A 21,978-nucleotide genomic window follows, 5' to 3' on the forward strand; every position below is an offset into this window, starting at 1 on the left:
GCACACATTGCAAGCAAATTGCAAAGATTGGCCAAGAAATTGGGGCTTTTGCAGGAGATTAACTATTTGGGTGAAATTTGGCTCAATTTCAACTCCAAATTTAGGGCTTTTGTTCAGAAATTGCAGATTTGGGGCTTTATGTAAATTTGCTTATTTTTGGTTGCAATTTCAAGCCACAAATTGGGGCTTTTGTGTTGGGAGAGCAATTTGACAGGTTTCAGTTCACTCTGCCTTTCTGTACTTTGAAGCGCTTTTGGCAGGTTTTGGGAGAGATTGGATGCTTTGGCAGATTTTTTGATAGAGACATTACAGAGATTTGAGTTGCATTTTTAGCCAGTGTTTGGCTGTATTTTTTTGGGATTTGTGCACTCCATTCCCAGCAAGGGAATTCAGATTTGCATTTGCTGTATTTTCTTTCTTAGACATGGCCTAGCAAAATCAGAATGATTTCGGTTTCAGTGGTCTCTCACAAGAGGATAAGCTGGATGGTACCAACTACTCCCTCTGGAGTTTTATGGTACGCAATATTCTGATTTCTCGTAATTTATGGGACTATGTAAGTGGGGATGAGTTCCGGCCAGCAAATGTGGCACCTAATACCCCTCCCCAACAAGGAGGAGGCAGAGGTCGTGCACAGGGTACAGCTGCAACACAAGTTATTGGTGCAGTTATACCTACCACTCCAGAGCAGAAGAGATGGGATTCACGTGATGCTTTAGCTTTGTTGTGTATTTCTCTTTCAGTGAAAAGATTCATCATTCCACATATCCGGTCGTGTAAGACCTCAAAGGTAGCATGGGATATTTTGGAGAGCATGTATGCAGCTCGGAATGATGCCAGGGTGTCTTTTTTGAAAAGAGAATTGTCTCATACACATATGGAAGAGGGTGACTCCATGTCAGTGCACCTCACAAAGCTACAGGACTTACGAGAGCAGTTGCTGAATATTGATGAGATCATTCCTGATTTAGAGATGATAACCACTACTCTGAATTCTCTTCATGAGTCTTATCTCAGTTTTCATACCTCGCTAAATTTGTCTTTGAGGGGGGGTGCAAATCCTCTCACTTTTCAGGAGTTGATAGGACTTCTGCTGCAGCAAGAGCAGACCAGGAAAAAAATGGCTTCACGAGCAGGTGAACATGCTATGCTCTCAAAATTCAAGCCTAAAGTAAAGGGACAGGCAAAGACTTCAGCAAATCAGCCTTCCAGTGGTTCAGGACAGCCTTCTCAAAAGGCTAAGGGTGATGCAGGTAAACCAAAGAAGAAGGGAATATGTCATTACTGCAAAAAGCCAGGTCACTACATTGGAGAATGCAAGAAAAGGCTTGCAAAAGAAAAGAAAAACAGCTCCAGTATGGCTGTCTCAGATTCAGCTCCTCATGCATCTGACAATGAGCAAGCTACAGCCAATTTTGTGGAGCACGACTATGCCTTCCTGTCTTGCATTTCAGACTCTCAGTTGGCTGCTCGGGATAGTACAGCCAATTGTAATGATGACACTTATGCTTTTCTGACATGCAGTTATGATTCTTCCAAGGATGCATCAGCTTTCAGTGTCAATGAGACACATAATACATGGTATTTTGACAGCGGTGCCTCAAAGCATATCACTTCCAGGAATTGTCTCTTCACATCTCTGCAACCACCACCTGTTGGTAAAAAGGTCACATGTGCCAACAAGTCCTCCTATTCAGTTCGTGGTACAGGAGAAGTTGAACTTACAGCCATTGATGGCTCAACATTCAGAATTTATGATGTCTTGTATGTGCCTGGTATCACAAAAAATCTACTCTCAATGTCCACTCTTAACAGAGCTGGATTTCAGGTCATTTTTGAAGATGACAAGTGTGCAGTCCATGATAGAGAGCATGACTATGCCTTGAGATTGTCTGGCACTCTGTTGCGTGGTCTTTTTCAGCTTGACATGTATGAGAAAAGACCAGCACATGCTCTTACAGTTTCCACTCCTACTGCTGCTATGCAGAATGCGGAGTTATGGCACGCGAGATATGGACACATGCATTATGGCAGCTTGATGACGCTTCAAAAACATGCCATGGTTGATGCGTTGCCTCCTCTTGAAACACCTCCTCCACATGCCTGTGAAGGGTGCATTCTTGGTAAAATGCACAGATCTCCTTTTAAGAAGGATGGATTAGTAAAAGTTGTTCGAAAATTACAGCTTATACATAGTGATGTCTGTGGTCCCATGAGGACTCCATCATTGGGTGGTCATCTTTACTTTGTCACTTTTATAGATGACTACTCCAACTACACTTGGGTTTATGGGCTGAAACGCAAATCAGAAGTGTTTATGGTCTTCAAACACTTTGCAGCCATGGTTGAGAATGAATCCGGACTCAAGATACAGACATTACGCAGAAATAGAGGAGGGGAGTACTTGTCTGTAGATTTTGATGCTTTTTTGAAAGACAAGGGCATTGTACATCAGCTTACAGTGAGGCTAACTCCTCAGCAAAATGGGAAAGCTGACAGAAAGAATCGTACTCTTATGGAGATGGATAGATGTATGCTCAAAAGCAAAAAATTGCCTCACAAATTTTGGCTTGAAGGTCTCATGTGTGGCAATTATGTTTTGAATCGGGCACCCACAAAAGCTTTGAAGACCAAGACTCCCTATGAAGTTTGGCAAGGGAGAAAGCCTTTTGTGGATCATTTCCGTGTCTTTGGATGCCCTGCATATGCTCATGTGCCTGTTGAGTTCCGGCATAAATTGTCTGATAAGGCAATCAAATGCATTTTTGTTGGGTATAGTGCAGAGAGCAAGGGCTACCGTCTCTACAATCCTGTCACACGCAAGATCATTGTCAGTGGAGATGTAATATTTTGAGAAAATTCAGCTCACACTCAAGCTGAATTTGATATGCCTTCTTCTTCCGGTGATGTCTTTGAGGGGTTACTATCCATTGCCTTGGGTTCCCCTACTGATATATCTGATGAAAATCAGAATTTTCAGATATCTCCACATGCTCCGATTCAGCCACAGGATGCCATACCACCTCCACAAGCTGTGGAAGAGGTTGTTCAGCAAGAAATTGTAGATATACATGCAGCAAAAACAGTCCCAAATTGGCTGTTACAGACTCCCATGGAGAGTAAAATTGATGCTCCATTACCTGGCAGAACTCAGAGTGCAGTAAGGCATGGGGGAGGTGCTCTTTCAGTTGAATCATCTTATGCAGGTACTCTTCTTGATGAAGAGGAACTTGAGACATTTGAAGAGGCACAGGATAATGTGCATTGGATGAATGCCATGCACGATGAGTTGCAGTCCATTAAGAAAAATCAGACATGGGAAGTTATCGATTTGCCACCAGGTAAACATGCCATAGGTACACGGTGGGTTTTCTAAGTTAAAAGAAAGCCAGTTGGCATTATTGATAGGTACAAGGCAAGCCTGGTCGCAAAAGCATATGCTCAGAAAAAGGGCATAGACTATGAGGAGACTTTTGCTCCTACATCCAGAATGACAACCATCCGGTTAGTTATTGCAATGGTTGCAAATTTTCAGTGGAATGTTCATCAGTTGGACATAAAAACAGCCTTCCTTAATGGAGACTTGTTGGAAGAGGTTTATGTCAAACAACCTCCAGGCTTTGAAATTTCAGGAAATGCACTTTAGGTATGCAAGCTAAATAAAGCTTTGTATGGGCTGAAACAGGCCCCACGTGCATGGTATGCAAAGATTCATGCCTTTCTGACCAGCAAGGGGCTGCACAACAGTCCAACTGAAAGCACCCTCTACATCAAGAAGGATGGGGGGGATATTTTAGTCATCATTCTTTATGTAGATGACTTACTGCTCACAGGGTCAAATGAAGATAATATTGCAGATTTTAAAGCTGAATTGCAGACCACTTTTGACATGTCAGATTTGGGGCTGCTACACTTTTATTTGGGGATCCAGTTCACTCAAGAGCAAAGTGGCATCGGTATGTCTCAATCCAAGTATGTGCAAAAACTCTTGGAGAGATTCAACATGCAGGATTGTAAGCCCATAGCTACTCCCATGGAGCCGGGGCTGAAGCTTACAATGCATGAAGCAGGTGAATCATTTGATGTCACACTCTACAGTCAGGCTGTTGGATGCCTCATTTATCTCTGCAATACACGACCTGATATTCAGTTTGCAGTTTCTCAGGTGAGCAGATATATGCACAGCCCAAAGACTATGCATTGGCAGGCTGTAAAACGCATCTTCCGTTATTTGCAAGGTACCAAGTCTTTTGGCTTGATGTTTCCTAGGAGGGGTGACTTGCAGATGCATGCCTACAGTGACTCAAATTGGGTTGGAGATTATGACACTAGGCAGTCCACAAGTGGCAATTGTTTCTTTTTGGGCAAAGCTTGTATTTCTTGGTTGAGCAAGAAACAATCTACAGTGGCTACCTCTTCATGTGAAGCTGAGTACAGGGCAGCTTTCACAGCGACAGTTGAATGTGTTTGGCTGCGTCGTTTATTTGCTGATCTTCATCTTTCATTGGAGGGTCCTTCTCCAATTCTCACTGATAGTCAGAGTGCTATTGTAGTGGCAAAGAATCCTGTGTTTCATGCTCGCACGAAGCACATTGAGGTTCACTATCACTACATCAGAGAGAAGTTGCATGCAGGAGAGATCAGTATGATCTATGTGTCAACACATGACAATGTTGCAGACATTTTCACCAAAGCACTTCCACGTGAAAAGTTTGAGGCATTTCGGAGTGCCCTGAACTTATCTCCTTTTGGTGATTGATCATTTCCTTGTACATGACATTGGCATTGCAGGGGGGTGTTAGAATTATTGTTATAATCTAGCAGGGACCAATGTAATGTAATAAGTAGGTTAGGGGCACTTTTTTCTCACTTAGAGGTTTTTCCTCCTAACCACAGTTAGTTCACTAACTATGGTTAGTGAAGGATAAGGTTTTGTCACTTAGACAAAACTTATCACTCTCTTCAGTTGTAACAGACACCTCTGCAATCCAAGGCACCTTGCGTAATCTTACAGCTGATGCCTCGGGACCCGGATGATGGAATTCATCACGCCTACGTCTTGGACTAGCGCCAATCTGAATTTGAATTGGCCCTTCTCTTCTGTGATCTCTCAACGAGTAGAAATCTTCGTCAGAGGTGTCCTGCGCTGGTCACTGCAATGAGGCACCAGGCCTACTAGCCAACACTTCTTGTGCCCACGTCATTGCCATCATACACTAGAGATTTGCTCGTGATTCCAGAGAGGAAAAATCCCGCACAATTGAAATACCAATTGATGCTCACGTTGCTCCCACAAGAAACACCAAAGATACACCTTTGAACTTCCATGCAACTTACTTGATCGTCATAGCTTCAGAAAACTGTGAAGCCATGCTCTGATACCGATTGAAACCTTTCTCATTATTGCAACCTTCCTTTACTGCTAAACAGCTCTCTATCTCTCGCTTCCTTCACTCTCTCACACAGCATGCTAGGGTGCAGGACAACTGTCGGGTTGGACCCCCCCAAAGGACTTTATTAGTTGAAAAATTTTGAGTACAGAGAGTTTAGCGTAGAGCTGTTGTTACAAAATTCAAAATGTGAATACTTCTACAAAGAGCTCAAGGCTCATTCATTTGGCAAGTTGCTACTTCCTCCTCCTTTAGTTCCTTTAACTTCCTCAGTTCCAAGAGGTTTTGCTTCTCGAGACTATAAAAGAAGACTACTCTACCTAGATAGATTAATGTCACTAGGTCTTTTTTCAATAAAAGTTTTTGAAAAATATAATGTCAAAGTTCTTTTTAAACTTCAATACACCTTGGAAAACTTCTCTTTTGAGGATTTGAATCTAAATAAGCTCCATTATATACAACTTAAAACTTCGTTGGATCGCTTCTTAAAAGTAAAAGCTTCCTTTCAAAGCAAAGAAGTCTATCTAAATAATGAACTCTTGATTTGTATTTTTACTTCTCCCTCACTTGACAAGATAGGCTTAAACTCCATTTTGAAGTCTCCTGAAGTAATGGATTCTCTCCCTCATTTTGTGAGAAGAATTTGGAAGCATCCAGTAGTAGCTTGGAAGTATGTAAAAACTTTAGGACAAAAGGCTTTCAACTATGGAGAGATAGGTAAAAGGCTTTCAGAGCATTCAAAATCTTCTATCCTTAAAGAACCTTGTTGTTGCAAAAGTAAGAGATTACAAAGCTTTATTGATGCTGATTTAGGACATGTAGTCACAGCTGATACCTCAGTTTTGCTTTCTAGTAACCTAAGAGACCTTTTCATGAAAGGCACAAAATTTCGATTGTACTCTTTTAAAGAGTCTTGCCTTTTAAAAGCTATCGATAAGGGAATCTCAAAGTTTGTTTTGCAATTAGAAGAATGTTTAGGAGTTAAAAATATCTTATCAGAATGGAAAGGGAAGATTTTGAAGAAAGTTGCTTTGAAACTAGAAGGAGTCCCTTCGGTTAATTGCTCAAAGAAAAGTAACCATCTTTCTAAAGAAGATGAAACTCTTCTTTGAAAACTCCATAGGAATTTTGTCATTTCTTATGTGGACAAATGTTCCAATAACTTTGTTTTTATTTGCAAAAGTTTTACTTAGATGACTTTTGAGAGAAGGGAACTCGTCTGCCAAAACTTACGCCCCTGCCTTAGTTTCTCAAAAGGATTTGATCTCAAAACATCAAAGTTTTTGCAAGTCTTTTGGGTTTGTTTGCAATCCAAGCATACCTTTTCTTTGTGCTGCTTGGAAGTTTCACAAAACTCCAAAAAAGCCAAGATTTATTGCAGCTGCTTGTGAGACTACTTTGACGGATGTCTCTAAATGGCTAAGCTACTGCTTTAAAGCCATGTTGCCTAGTGTCCATGAACTTTGGAGGGACTTATTAAAAGAGGCAGATGTCCCCTCGCACTCAAGCTGGATTTTAGATGACTCTGTAGGAGTCATTCCTGACGTAAAATTTTTTAATTCCTCTCGAAGCATTTAAAAAAGAGAGTCTTCTATTCTCCTTCAAACCTATGATTTTACCACTCTTTACACAAAGATCGAGCTGGAAGACCTGAAGTTTAGAATTAAAAAGCTAGTGGCTGAAGTTTTCAAGCTGAGATTTGACAAAGATAGATGCAACGTGCTAAAAGTTGAGAAAACAGCCTTATGCTTTGACTTTTTGTGGCTAAAAAATAAAGATCATGACATAGGTTCTAAAAAGAAAAGTTACACAAAGGTAGTAAGTGTGGAAGATGTTTGCTCTTGGATAGATTTTCTTTTAGATAATCTTTACATCACAATAGGTGATTCTTTGTTTCAACAAGTTATAGGAATCCCCATGGGCACTAATTGTGCCGTCTTTTTAGCAAACTTTTATCTTTTCACTTATGAATTTGAGTTTATGCAACGTCTTATTTCTATCAATACCTGCCCTATCATTTTACATAAGCTTAGTCAAGTTAGGCGTTTTATAGATGATTTATTTGTACCAGATGTTCCTAACTTTCAAGACTTTATGTACAAAGACGCTAGAGCTTTTGGAGAAGGAATCTATCCTCGTGACTCTTGTGAACTGAACTGCACTTCAAGAGGGGATTCTTGTGTTTTCTTAGATCTTAGACTTTCTCAATCTACCATAGGATTAGAGGTTGATATATATGATAAACGTGAACAACGTGAATATAGTGGTTTACACATTATAAAAATGCCTTACATTGACTCAAACATTTCTGATTTGGCAAAATATGGAGTCATTTCTTCCCAATTCCATAGATTTTCTCGCCTTTGTACAACTAAGGAGTCTTTTATCACTCAATATAGTAATTTGATCACTTTACTATTACACAAGAGGTATAATCCAAGGAAAATAAGGAAAAAAGTTCGCACATTCTTAGATATGAAGTCTTTTATCTATGGTGTATCGGCCTTAGGTATGTTTAGAATGATTCAACATAAGCTGAAAACAAAAAGCGGGGAGCTGAATAGCCCGTTTTTCTTTTAGTTTTAAAAGAGAGTTTGTTTGAGTATGCTTGTGCTTTCTAAGTTAGAAATGCATTTTTGCCTCTTTGTAGAAACGATACATAAGTGTAAAGGGCCATTTAGCTTTTTATGTTTTAAATAAGAGAGAGAGTTTCTAGTTTTTTGGAAGATTTTGTTTCTTGACTTGCTTGTTTATTTTTGCTTAGTCACTTGCTTCGTTTTCTCTTTATTTCTTGTTTTCATTCTCTTTTGTTTATTTGACGTATTTTAGTAAGCACTGGGTTTGCCCAAGAGACTCTGCGGGTCTTTAGAATAGCTGCTTATGCTTGGGCACTGACGACGACATAAGTGTTGCTTTGCTTGCTAAGTATGTCTTCCTTTTGTTTTTCATAAAAGTTTTTGTTTACCTCTTTTTTCTTCTCTTTCATTTTCTCTTTTATATTCTTTGTAGATTTTTGATCTTTAGAACAACAAAAATTCTAAATTTGTATGATTGGACTTATTCTAGTCTTACAAAGGTATATATAGTTCTAATCCCATGTCCATGGGTAAGGTCTTCTGGGGTCGTCTTTGCACTGGGTCACATGAATAGCTCCTAGTTGCTCGCGAGGCTTTCGAATGCCCAAATCTAGAACCTTTCTTATACCTGCAACAATTAAATAAAGCGCATAACCATGGCACCCATTAATTGTTAGCGCTTCGCATGCAAAATAATAATCTTTGGACTAATCCTAGTCACTATGGGCGTCCCCATTGAACACATGTGCACACATAACAAATATATATATATGTGTGTGTGTGTGTGTGTGTGTGTGTGTGTGTGTGTGTGGATAGCATGCTTCTCTCTGTGCAGGCTGAAGATTTATGGCTTCTTCTACAAGGGTCAGTGCCCGGATATACTTTCCATCATAATGCATTTACCACATACTGGGCAAGGCTTGACAGATGGTATCTGTTCTATCCACAACAATATGCAGATTTCAGCCTTCATCTCCTCATAGATTTCTCATTGGGATTGTCAGATCATGCCCCATTATGGTTAAATTTGCAATTTGGTATGCCACTGGATGATTTGCCGACTCTCTCCAGCAGATTACTGCATGTTAATCAGGCTTATTTTCGACATCAATATTTCCAGCAAATGATCAGAGTTGCAATTCATCCCTTGCTTTTGCATGCTCAGGAGGACATGAATTATGCTTGGGACAGCTTTGTCTCTCGTATACAGAATGTCATTAGGGACTATGGAAAATGGCACATGGCTACATGGAGGAATGAGGTCAAATGGGCAAAAAGGACAGCACAACAGCTGACTGAATTTTCACATTTAAGGCCTCTTTCTGAATCAGAAAATGATTCCCTCTCACAAGCCCGGATTAAACTGACTGACAATGATCAGCAGAAATTGAACAAATGGCAGATTAGAGCAAGAATGAAACCCCTCATGGATAAGGGCTGCTCATCAAAAGCCTTCTTCAAGGGCCTGCATGCCACTCGAAAGAAAAACTCATGTCTAAGGGTCAGGAAACTAGATGGATCTTGGACGCACTCTTTCTCTGATCTCCAAGATGAATGCCAAAATTACTTCCAGACACTGTTCTCTACCCCTGGATCCCCATCAAATCAAATGATTGATGCAAGGACTGAATTTCTTCAATATGTTTTTGGGATAGTGAAAATGGATGATGCTCTATTATTTGACAGATCTTTTACTGACACGGAACTTGAGAATGCATTGTCCCATCTCGGCAAATACAAGTCCCCTGGCTGGGACGGTCTTACGGTGGAATTTTATATTTCTTTTTGGGATGATTTGAAAGATGTTCTCTTACAAATGATCAATGTTGCCTGGCAAGAAAATCAATTGCCGCACCTCTGGAAGCATGGCATAATCAAACTTGTGCCAAAAAAAAATCTTTGTGATCATATGTCAGATTGGAGGCCTATTACTTTGATGCCTGTAGTTTACAAACTCATTGCCAAAATGATTGTGTATAGGCTTCAAGGGACTCTGAATGCGGGCCTTCATCCTCATCAGTATGGATTTGTGCCGCGAAGACAAATTCATGACAATATCTCCAATGCATTGACTGCAATTGAATATGCTAAATACTCGAATCAAGATGTGCTCATATTGCAGGTAGATATCGCTAAGGCATTTGATACTGTACAATGGGATTTTATCTCTCAAACCATGACAAAGTTGGGATTTGGTCCCAAGATTGCAAATGCAATTTATTGGCTTTATTCTGGCTCTACTTCTCAGTGCATTCTCGGAAGCCATCTATCTCGGTCATGGACATTGGGTAGATCAGTCAGACAGGGCTGCCCCCTTAGTGCTCTTTTCTATGCCATTGCGACTCATCCCCTCCTGATGTATCTTGATCACCTTACAAGCATAGGACAGATGACTGGTCTTAAAATCCCTGGGGCTGCATCCTTTTTGGCACATGCATATGCTGATGATTCCTTTTTTATGCCACAGAACTCTCCTCGGAAAGTCCGCATGCTTATGGCTACATTATCATTGTATGGATTAGCAGCGGGATTGCATATCAATTTTGACAAATCTAAATTGCTTCCACTGAAACAATGTGACTGGCATTCTATTCTCTGGCCTGGTCAGATAGTGCATTCCAAAGAGGTTGTCAGGCATTTGGGATATCCTATAGGATGGCATATCACCAGGAAGCAGCAGCTAAAATGGATCTTCCAAAGACTTCAACATAAATTGGACTATTGGAAAATTTCTACTTGGCCACTTCATGTTAGGCTCAGAATAGTCCAGTCTATTGTAATGTCTTATGTTCAGTTCTTCTTGCCTTTACTACATTGGTCCTTTAGAGATATCTCAGCTTTTATGTCTCAAGCTATGGAGCTGTTATGGAAGACAAAAACTGCTGTGAAAGCATTGAGACTGCTGAAGATGGAAATGGTGTGCTCCCCTAAGATGCATGGAGGACTTAATGTTCTAAATATCAGATATCATGTACTTGCAAGGAAGGCGACTATGCTCAATACCTTTTTCCGTTAAAAACAGCCATGGACTTGTATGATAGCATCCATGTGTGTCAACATGAGGACAAATGCTTATGGCCATTGGACTACTGATCATTGGGAGATTTGTAGGGAAGATTTCTGGATGCCCTTTCTCTACTGCTCTGATACTAGACTGGAAACAAGTGCTTTCTAAAGTCAAATGGACTCCTGATAATCATTCGGGGACAAACTCAATGCGGAAAGAAAGTATTCATTGGAGTGCCATCTTTGACACTCCACTTGCTTTACAGGAACCGGTTAGGGCATATAATCTCATGAAATCGGGAATCAGATACATCAATGACGTGGTAGATGATCATGGCCATATTTTATCTTTTCCTCAGGCCTCTGCCACTTATGCATTGGGAATGCACCACAGGTTGATATGGAAGAAAATTGCTGATCTCTTGCATCCTTTCCTACCTATTCCCCCTGTGGCTGACACAGACAGGCTTATGGATTGGAAATTGTACCCCACTGCTACATGCTCTCGTCCTATTCCTCTGTCCGTTTTGACCTCCATCAAAGTCTACAAGCTTCTTCAGCCTGCCCCTTGGATTCAATATGCTAATACTCTGTGGCATATCAGACGGCCTCTTTCATGGTGGCGGAAGAATCTCCGACTAATATGGAGGTGTAAAATGCCTTTGAAACAAAGACTTTTTCTTTGGAGATGCTTGACTGGCACACTGTCAGTGGGAATCACACTTGCTAAACGTCACATTGCTTCACCCACTTGCCTACGGTGTCACGCTCCTTCAGAGACTGTCCTTCATCTACTTTGGCATTGTCAGTCTACTCGGAACATCGTGGGGGAAATTTCAGATCATCTTCGCCTCCGTTTCCCGAGTCACATATTTGGGAAACTTTTTTGGTTATTTGGCAGATTTAGGACGTCTTTATCTCAATACTCACTCTTTTTCTCATGGGTGAGATATTGGGCTCTTTGGACAATCTGGGAAGAACATAATTTGGCATATTTGGGCCGTCAGTTTCAAAAGTCATATGAATCCTTTAGAGCCTCATTACGGCAATCTTTATATGATGCCTGCCATGAGGGTGATATACATGCATCTTGCATTGAGCTTTTCTTTTTATGCTTCTGATCTGTGGAATACTCTCTATCTTGGAGACTTTCCCTCTTGTAAAGTTATGACATTATAAATACACAGCATTGGATTTTACTTAAAAAAAAAGTGTGTGTGTGTATGTTTGTGTATGTGTATATATATGTATATATATATTCTCTGGTTGAGCGGAGTCAACGCTCTTGATGATAATCAAGGGGACTTTGACCAATAGTGGTGGAGGCGCCTTAATTATGGCCAAGTCTCTCCAACCGAAGTTGGCACATCTCTCCAACCGAAGTTGGCACAACTCGCTTAATTGTAGTTAACCCTCTTGGCACATGCCAAGTCTCGTTGACCGAAGTCAACCCTGTTTGACCGTAGTCAACTTTGTGGTTCTCTGGTTAATCGTAGTTACCCCTTCGGTAATAAACTAAGTCTCCCTGACCGAAATCAGACTTACTTGACCAGAGTCAAGTATCTTTGACCATTAAAGGAACTCTTTGACCATAATTAACGCAAATGGAAAACTATTTAATTATGATCAAATAAATGGTTAACTCAATACTTTGACTTAGGATATTTACAGCTTGGTGACATAGTGCTTCTCTGTCCTTCCTTCACGTCCCCTCTTTCATAGATGCATTGTAATGTGGTTGAGGCCTTCTTTTTCCTGTTTCTTGCAACTTGAGGTGCTTTCTTGGAGCAAATGGATCGAGGTGTGGAGGTGCAGTGAATGGCGGAGTGAGCCGAGGATCTGGGGAGCTGTCTGAGGGTTGGTGGAGGTGGCAAATGGCTAGCGGGGTGGATTGAGGGGGTAGCGGAGTGGAGAGGTAAGCTGAGGCGGAAAGGCAAGGCAGGGCGGGGAGGCAAGGCGAAGGGGGGCAGAAAGAGAGAGCGGAGCAGCAAGGAACGGCCGCGGTGTAGCAAGGTGCAACGGTGGAGCAGAGGCAGAGTAGTGAGTTGGGGTAGCGGAGTAGCAACTAGGAGCAGCGGGACAATGGCGCATCAGAGAGGGGCAACAGCGTCGAGTGGGGCAGAGAGAGAGAGAGAGAGAGAGAGAGAGAGAGATTAACGTCTGTGGAATGCCTCACGGGCCTATGAGCGAGGCAGCAGCAGCGTCGAGCGGAGTAGCAACGTACAGAGAGAGAGAGAGAGAGAGAGAGAGAGAGAGAGAGAGAGAGAGAGAGAGAGAGAGAGAGAGAGATTAATGTCTGCAAGAGGCCTCACGGGCCTATGAGACAAAGTACGAATCCAAGAAGTACAAGCCACTGAGGGCTGAAGCAAAGGGTTCACTAAGACCCTTGCTAAGAACTAAAAGCTGAAAAACTGAAAGCAAAAGCTAAAATGCTAACATGCTCAGCTAGTGAACAAAATACTAGAGTGGCAAAGTAACATGAGCGTGTCAGGCGCTCAGGGCTAGCACTCGTAGTGCGTGCTCAGGTTCCATATATCCAAGTAACTTGGTGGCACTTTGATGAGATTTGAGAAGCTCTCGTATCTGTGTTTGTCGAGTTGTCTCACGACGTGGGGGAGGGCGTGGTCTCCTCGATCTCTGAATCTGGTGTGCTACGTCAAGGGTGATGCCTCGTCTCTGGCGGTCACCTCTGAGAAGGGATGAGATAGACCAGACCTCGATCGTGTGTACTCTGGGCTCTTTGCGTGTCGCACGTGGAGTGTGTGTCCCTCATTCACCTCTACCGCTGATCCATGATGCTCTCATCTTATCAAGCTCCTCTCCCTCGGCTAAGCTGGCAGCTGACTCAGATGCAGAGAGAGAGAGAGAGAGAGAGAGAGAGAGAGAGAGAGAGAGAGAGAAGTAGAAGTAGAGTCTATTAACGTCCTCAGGGGGCCAAAAATGACCCATGGGACCCGTCTCAATACAATGTAAAATAGAGTGTCCTCAAGGAGAGGGGTCAGGAGTCTATGAGTTCCTGACGCCAGGTAAAAAGACGAGTGATAAAAGATCCCAATGCTGTCGGAGAGGCAGTAGAGAGAACTGATGTCAGCTGAGCGGAGTCCTTCAGTATCTGTTGGTAGTCCTCCCTGATATGTGCATATCGAGGGCACTGTAGAGCCACATGTGCCTCCGTCTCAACTGTCTGCATGTCACAAAGGGTACAGTCTCTAGCATGTTTGGGCTGATGCATCCAAGCTCCCTTCTCAGTTGCAAATGTATGAGATCTGGTACGAAACCTGGCTATGTTTTGCGATATAGAAGGGGGATAGGTGTGCTAATATAAGGCTGAGCATGAGTTTCTTCGGACATGTATGTAGACCAACATGTGGGATTTATATTGTCTTGGTAATATTCCAGCTTTACCCTCTTTTCACTTGTCAGCCAGTGAGTTTGCAAAGTGCTCAGTAAAGACAGTTGAAACTCTTGCATGGTGACCTTTTTTGGCGGCGTGGTCAAATATGCTTCCACTTTCCATCTGCTGAACCATTTTCTTATGTCGGTTGGCCATCTTGTACAGATGATCTTACTTTTGTGGTTATTTTGAAGCTTTGTGCTGGCATTCCATGCTTTATGAGGCAACCTATCAGGTTGCATTTGCTGCACCTCTATTAGGTATTGCATAACTCTGATCAGTGCATGAAATTCAATCGGCCTCCTTCCCGTTTCCAACCAAAGTAATGAGTATGGAGTAGTGGGTTTGACACCAAGGTGTCGCCGTAAGAAAGCCTTTTGCATTTTCTCAATATCATTCCATGTAGAGGCTGAAATACTGCCTCCCCATACTTCCACTCCATATAATACTGTCTGTACTACATATGCATCAAACAATACATTTCGAATTTTCCAGTTCCTGGTGTCAGTGTGCCTGTAGTCATTCTCAAACTGGTAGTACCTCCCCCAGCCAGTGTCCATCCTTCTGTGTATACATTGCTACCATGTGTGATCTGCCGGAATATCAACCCCTAAGTATTTGAGGGTGCTGACATCCTCAATAATGTCCATCAAAGGTGATCTCAAGGGGATATTCTGGCTGATTGGTACAGACTGCCATCATCTTTGTTTTTTCGACATTCACTTGCAGCCCACTTTCCCTACAGGATGTCTTGAGCACTTGTAAAAGTTTGTGCATAGAGTCCGGATCGTATGCAAAAAGAACTACATCATCTGCGTATAGCAACAATAGCACTGTCCATAGTCCCAATTGCGGTCCTTGCAACCCTTCCTCTGTTGCAAATTCATTGACGAGTTCCTCCAGTTGATCAATGCATATTCCAAACAAGGTAGGTGATAGAGGGCAGCCTTGTTTCACTCCCATATTGTTCTCAAACACATCTGACATACCCTGTGCTTGTTTGAGTCGGCATAATACCTTTTCATAGATACGAGAGATGCCTACTCTCAAGGCCAATGGGACTCCTATTGCTTGCATTCTCTTCCATAGTCCTCCTCTTGGAACTGTGTCAAATGCTTTCTTGAAATCCACAAAGCAACAAAATAAAGTGCGTCCTCTCAATCTGCACTCATCCATGAGGACTCTCAAGGTAATAAGGTGGTCGGCTGTCCTGTGCTCCTTGCGAAAGCCTGCTTGTCCAGTGGCCCTTTTTCTGGGCCTCTTCTGCCCATGAGCTGATTTTCATTTCAAGCACCATACTAAAGAGCTTGGCCAATGTAGAGCTGACCATTATAGTTCTGTAATTTATGTCTGAATTTTTGTCTCCACCCTTGTGTAAAGGCTGGACCCAATTTTCTTGCCATTCCTGAGGAAAACCATGGTGTAGAGTATGTGTTAGGATGTGTGAGAGCCATGTTCTTGCTCGGTCTCCTGTCCATTTCACAAATTTAGCTTGTATCTTCATGTGATCGGAGGCTTTGCCATTATGTCTCAGGATCTTTGTCTGTCATGTCTTTTGTCTTGTCTCTCAGTCTATCAGTCTTTATGTCTGTCTTCTAGTCTTGTCTTTCTGTCTTACTCCTAGTGTCCACTTAAGGAGGGTGTTGGAGATAAGTGCACACTAAGTGTACTATTTCCCTAGTCTACATTTGTCTAGTCTAGTCTAGTCTTTGTGTCTTGAGTGTGTGCCATGTGGCACCTCTACAATTATCCCATAAGCACTCTTGCTTTATGTCTTGTACTTTGGCCCATATATTCATGGGTCACATCATTGCAATCAATCTAGCTTGTCTCTTGTCTACACTCATCTACAAGGTAACTCTTTGTCTGTCTTTCAATCTTGTTCTTATTTTACTTCTAGTTTTCTAGTTTCTAGTTCTTTCTTTTATATTCCTACATGGTATACAGAGCTAGGTTGATCCCTCTTCTCTCCCAAGTCTGCTGTAGCCATAGCCGCCTCTTCTCAGATTTCTGCCCCGCTCAGCTGGTCGCCATCTCCATCTTCTGCCCGTCTTCTCCACGCTGCTGCCGTTCCTGTTCAGGTTGCCGCTGCAGATCTGCCCGCCTCTTTCTGCCCTGCCATCTCTCTGCCAGATCTGCGCCACCACATCATGCCACCGCTTCTCTCTGCCAGATCTGCGCGCCAGATCTGCATGCCATTGCGCTGCCAGATCTGCTGCGCACCATCTCTGCCAGATCTGCGCGCCATTGCTGCGCAGTTCCGCTCTCTGCCAGATCTGCACGTCCATCAGCTCTTGGCCCTGCTGTAGCTCCCGCTCCTGCTGTCGCTCCTGCACCTGCATCAACGTACGTACAACTCGAAGTACAGCCAAGACTGTCCGTACAGTCCGTATGACTGTACGGAATCTGTACCTGCACGTACCATCGCTGTTTGTATCTGCAACAGGCTGCACCTCTCCAGCTGCTGTTCGTGATCTGCGCCATCTTCTCCTTTGATGCTCAAAGTCTTGCCGCTGCGAACCACGATTTTCTGAAGCTGCTGCCCGTACCTTTTCTGTTCGAAACAAAGGAGGAGCTGAAGCTGTTCTATCTCTGCCCAACCTGCATTCAGTTATCTTGAAGAGTCTACAAGGTACTGTGCATTGTCTCTTTCAGTTTGCTGAGCAATCTTTTTTTATCCTCATATCTGCAAACTGCTTATTGGAGAGAGAGCCGGCTTCTTGGATCTCCTCTTTCATTTCTGCAATCTTGTAAGGGAATAGACACTGCCCTTGCATCTTAGCAAGAGGTAAGACCTTCCCACATGGGCTCTTCTACTCATTCTCTCATGTCTATTGACAAATTTAATGGGTCCAACTTTCATACTTGGCAAATCAAAATCAAGTGCCATCTTATGAAAGAAGGTCTTTGGGACATTGTTCACCGTGCTGCTCCCGGAGACCCCGACATTGAGCAAGTTGTTACTGCCAAGAACGACAAAGCCTATGCTATCATCTTGCTCGGTCTTGGAGATGATTACATTCATCACATCTCCGACATACAGTTTGCTCCTCAAGCATGGATCACTTTGGATACCCTTTTTGGACCCCGATCTAAAAACTCTAAGATTGCACTTATGATCTCATTCTTTGATTTACATATGCAGGAAGGAGCTACTATAGCCTCTCATATCAATTATCTTCGTAGTCTTATGGTTCAGCTTGCATCAGTAAAGTCTCCCATCTCCGAAGATATTGCTATTGCTGTGCTTCTCAAAAGCTTACCTGACACCTATGCTACTCTTGTCACTACCTTCAAGTATCACAATAATCCTTCTCTTGAAGGTATCATCAATGCTCTCCAAGAGGAAGAAAGAACTCAACGACGAAAGGTAACTGACACTGCATTTTTAGCAAAGAAAGGAAGTTCTAAGGTAAGAAAGCCTTGCACCCATCGTGGCAAAACTAATCATATGGAGAAGGACTGTTTCAAGGCTCATCCTTGCACCATTTGTGGCCGTGATAATCACCGGGAGAGGGACTGCTACTCCAAACCCTCTACATCAGCCCCTGCATCTACCTCAGCCCATGTTGATGCAACATCTCCATAAGCAGATCCTGCTGTTCCTTTCTCATATGATGAGAAGTGGGCTTTCTGATTACTTCATATTTCTTGTCTACCACTTTGACCACCGATGATGTAGGTCAAGGGGTTCTAGTGTCTTACTCATTCTGCTTGTGGACCTGAAGAGGGAATGTCTCCAAGGTTTATCTGTTTGTCTACAGTCAGTCTTCTGTCTATCTAGTCTTGTTTGTCTATTTGTCTATCAATCTGACTGTGTTTTGTTTTAAGATCCATCTTGTCCCTACCCTTGTGGACCCATATGAGGATATCACTTGAGGAGGGGTGTCTCAGGATCTTTGTCTGTCATGTCTTTTGTCTTGTCTCTCAGTCTATCAGTCTTTATGTCTGTCTTCTAGTCTTGTCTTTGTGTCTTACTCCTAGTGTCCACTTAAGGAGGGTGTTGGAGATAAGTGCACACTAAGTGTACTATTTTCCTAGTCTACATTTGTTTAGTCTAGTCTAGTCTTTGTGTCTTGAGTGTGTGCCGTGTGGCACCTCTACAATTATCCCATAAGCACTCTTGCTTTATGTCTCGTACTTTGGCCCATATATTCATGGGTCACATCATTGCAATCAATCTAGCTTGTGTCTTGTCTACATTCATCTACAAGGTAACTCTTTGTCTGTCTTTCAATCTTGTTCTTATTTTACTTCTAGTTTTCTAGTTTCTAGTTCTTCCTTTTATATTCCTACATGGTATCAGAGCCAGGTTGATCCCTCTTCTCTCCCAAGTCTGCAATGGCGTGCAGATCTGGCAGAGAGAAGCGGTGGCGTGATGTGGTGGCGCACATCTGGCAGAGAGATGGTGGGGCAGATCTGCAGCGGCAACCTGAACAGGAACGGCAGCAGCGTGGAGAAGACGGGCAGAAGATGGAGATGGCGATCATTTGAGCGGGGCAAAAATGTGAGAAGAGGCGGCTATGGCTACAGCAGACTTGGGAGAGAAGAGGGATCAACCTGGCTCTGATACCATGTAAGAATATAAAAGGAAGAACTAGAAACTAGAAAACTAGAAGTAAAATAAGAACAAGATTGAAAGACAGACAAAGAGTTACCTTGTAGATGAGTGTAGACAAGACACAAGCTAGATTGATTGCAATGATGTGACCCATGAATATATGGGCCAAAGTACAAGACATAAAGCAAGAGTGCTTATGGGATAATTGTAGAGGTGCCACATGGCACACACTCAAGACACAAAGACTAGACTAGACTAGACAAATGTAGACTAGGGAAATAGTACACTTAGTGTGTGCACTTATCTCCAACACATTAGCCATCTTCTTTAGTCCAGCTTCAATGTCTTCAAAGGTAAAAGGACTAGTACATGTGACCGACAGATCCTCCTTCCCCATTTCAGTGGCATGTGCATGATTGTACAACTTGGTAACATAATCAAGCATGGTTGCATCTGATATATCCCGTGTTACCTGTTTCCGTCAGCCTTTCACTTGTTTCCAGCCCTTTCTTGGATTTTTTATGAAAGTAATCAAATCAGATTTCTCTCTTTCTAGAATGTCTTCTTGTGCTTTCCATACGTGGTGGGCTGCATATTCAGTCACTTCAGGCATTGCAAAGTGTTCTGAAAAAAATTCAGTCACCTCTTTGGCTAGAGCCAGAGGGGTTTCCTTTTCCATCTCCGGTAGACCACGGATAACAATGTTCTGAGACCTCCTATCTCTTTCTCTCTGTTCATGGGCATCCTCTTGATTTGGGATTGAGGGACGACCTCTTATCTCTTTCTCTCTGTTCATGGGCATCCTCTTGATTTGAGATTGAGGGATGCGGCGGTACTTGAGCTGATTTCGATGGCTCTTCAACATGTTCTGCACTGGCATCTTTCTTGGAGACTATTTCAGTCCACTTCTTCCCTTCTTGCAGATTCTTTGCATCTCGTTCGACAGGCGTGGTTTGCATAAACTTTTGCATCTGTTGGCATCCATTATCCATTGTGTTCTCTAGGGCATCCACTCTTCTTTGGAGTTGCATGACAGTTTTTTGGAGCTGGAAATTCTCAGCTTGTAACTCGATCAACATATTCATGAGCATGTTTAATTTCTTGCTGTTCTTCGTGCCATACACTTTCCCAAAAGGAGTATTTAGGCCTGGGTGTTTGTTCAACTTGAAAGGGGTCTGAAATGATCCCATGTTTCCTGCGCTTCTTGAAGTTCTGTGTGGATGTAAATGCTTGTCCTCGGCACTGGAATCTTGACTGCACGCAGGTGACGAAGAAGAGGTTCGTTGATGATTGTCAGGTACGTTTCTTGGTTTACGAATTATTGTAGTCGGACTGGTTCTCAAGCAGGTGTTCAGTTGTCTCAGGTGTAGGCATGGGGGCCGCGTGATTGTCTCTGAGGCTGGGCGTGGGGTCGCGTAGGTGTCTTTGAGGTTGATTGTGATGTCACACAGGTGTCTCGAGGCTGCACACGGGGGTCACATGATTGTCTCTGAGGCTGGACGTGAGGTTGTCTCTGAGGCTGGACGTGAGGTCTCGTACGTGTCTCTGAGGACTGAATGTGATGCTGCGCAGATGTATCCAGGGTTGAGCGTAAGGGCAAGGATGAGATGTAGTGTCTCACTTGCTGCTACACGCAGGTGTCTCGAGGCTACACACGGGGTTGCGAGGCAGATACGCGCAGGGGCTGTGCAAACCATGTGCTGGCAGCGAGGAGCTGCAAAGCACGAGCACGATCACGAAGCTATGAAAGGGGGCAGCGAGGAGCTGCCGGCAGAGAGAGAGAGAGAGAGAGAGAAGAAGAAGAAGAATGTATTACCGTCCTCTGGGGGCCGAGAAACCGACCCATGGGACCCATGAAAATCACAATACAAGTGTCTCCCTTCTTTTATGGAAGGGGTAGGAAAACAACTATTCTGAAATACATTGAGTAATACAACATTCCCGATATTGAAGAATCTTGGCAATAAAATTGCCCAGAGTGGCTATATGGGTATGTGAAAGCAAGCTTGCGAGGGTGTCGTGTTCCTTTGTAATGTTGTTAAAGTCCCTCCTTATGCATGCATATCGTGGGCATGTAAGGAGGACATGTGCCTCTGTCTCTACTTGTTCTTGGTCACATAACTTGCAAAATCTTTGTTCCCTTGAGACATCTCCCCAAGCACCTTTCTCTACCTCCAAAGTGTGTGATCGGGTGCGGATGAGTGCAATACTTCTTCTTGCATTTGCAGGTATGGGTATAGTTATGTACTTTTGTGCATTATCTTCCTCCTTGGAGTAGGTGTCCCAATAGATGGGATTGATATGTGTACAATAGTACTCATACTTAGCCCTTTTCTCAGCTGATTGCCATTTTTGTTGCAATATTCCCAACAAAGCTTTATGAAATGCCTTCTCATCCATTTCCCCGGATGACATCTCAAGGTAGGATGTTACTCTCCATCTTTGGAACCATCTTTGAATGTCTTCGGAAGACCGATGGGTCTATGAGACTGAAAGAAAACCTGATACAAATCACAGAGAGAGAGGGAGGGAGGGAGGGAGGGAAGGAGGGAGAGTTTGAAAACTTCTATTGAAAATGTTGTAGGTTTTCCTCAGCCTACTGGCCTCATTGAGGAAGCATCTTTATACTTTGCAAAAGTCTCTTCCTCTCCAAGGTATGATTCACGGTGGGCTTCTGCAGAACTGAGGACTGCAGAACTTCTCTCTCGCATCCAACCAAATGGACACTCGGAAAAACGAAGAAGAGCAGTAGCTGATTATGTCAAGAGGCTCATCCACAGATGTTTTGATTGTCAGGTAAGATCTTTGTATACTTCAAAAACTGCAGGAATCAATAGTAAATGTTATTTGTAACAGGATTCTTTTTCGCTTCTCTATGGGAGATTCTTTTTAGGCTTCAAAGCTTCCATTGGATTTTGCCCCATGTTATTAAAGGAGTCGTTTCAAGTTTCTTAGAGGAGACTTTTGTTTTGCTTCCAATTTATGCTTGGCTTCGTTTTATCTTATGACATTACTTTTAGGGTCTGTTTCGTGCTTAACTAGAATAGAACT

General features: G+C 42.8%; 1 protein-coding gene across 1 annotated transcript in view; it reads left to right on the forward strand.

The window, feature by feature from the left end:
• The window catches only part of LOC147897207 (uncharacterized), a 114,664-nt gene that overhangs the window by 21,329 nt on the left and 71,357 nt on the right, over positions 1 to 21,978 (forward strand). Inside the window, exon 3 of the mRNA XM_087381286.1 lies at positions 21,512 to 21,723. Within this exon, the coding sequence (XP_087237412.1) occupies positions 21,512 to 21,723 (212 nt within the window). The remainder of the gene's footprint in view (positions 1 to 21,511; positions 21,724 to 21,978) is intronic.

Source organism: Dipteris shenzhenensis, chromosome 11 (genome assembly GCF_047967505.1).
Source record: "Dipteris shenzhenensis isolate YYH24624 ecotype China chromosome 11, Dip_SZ_1.0, whole genome shotgun sequence".
In the NCBI taxonomy this organism is placed as follows: domain Eukaryota; kingdom Viridiplantae; phylum Streptophyta; class Polypodiopsida; order Gleicheniales; family Dipteridaceae; genus Dipteris; species Dipteris shenzhenensis.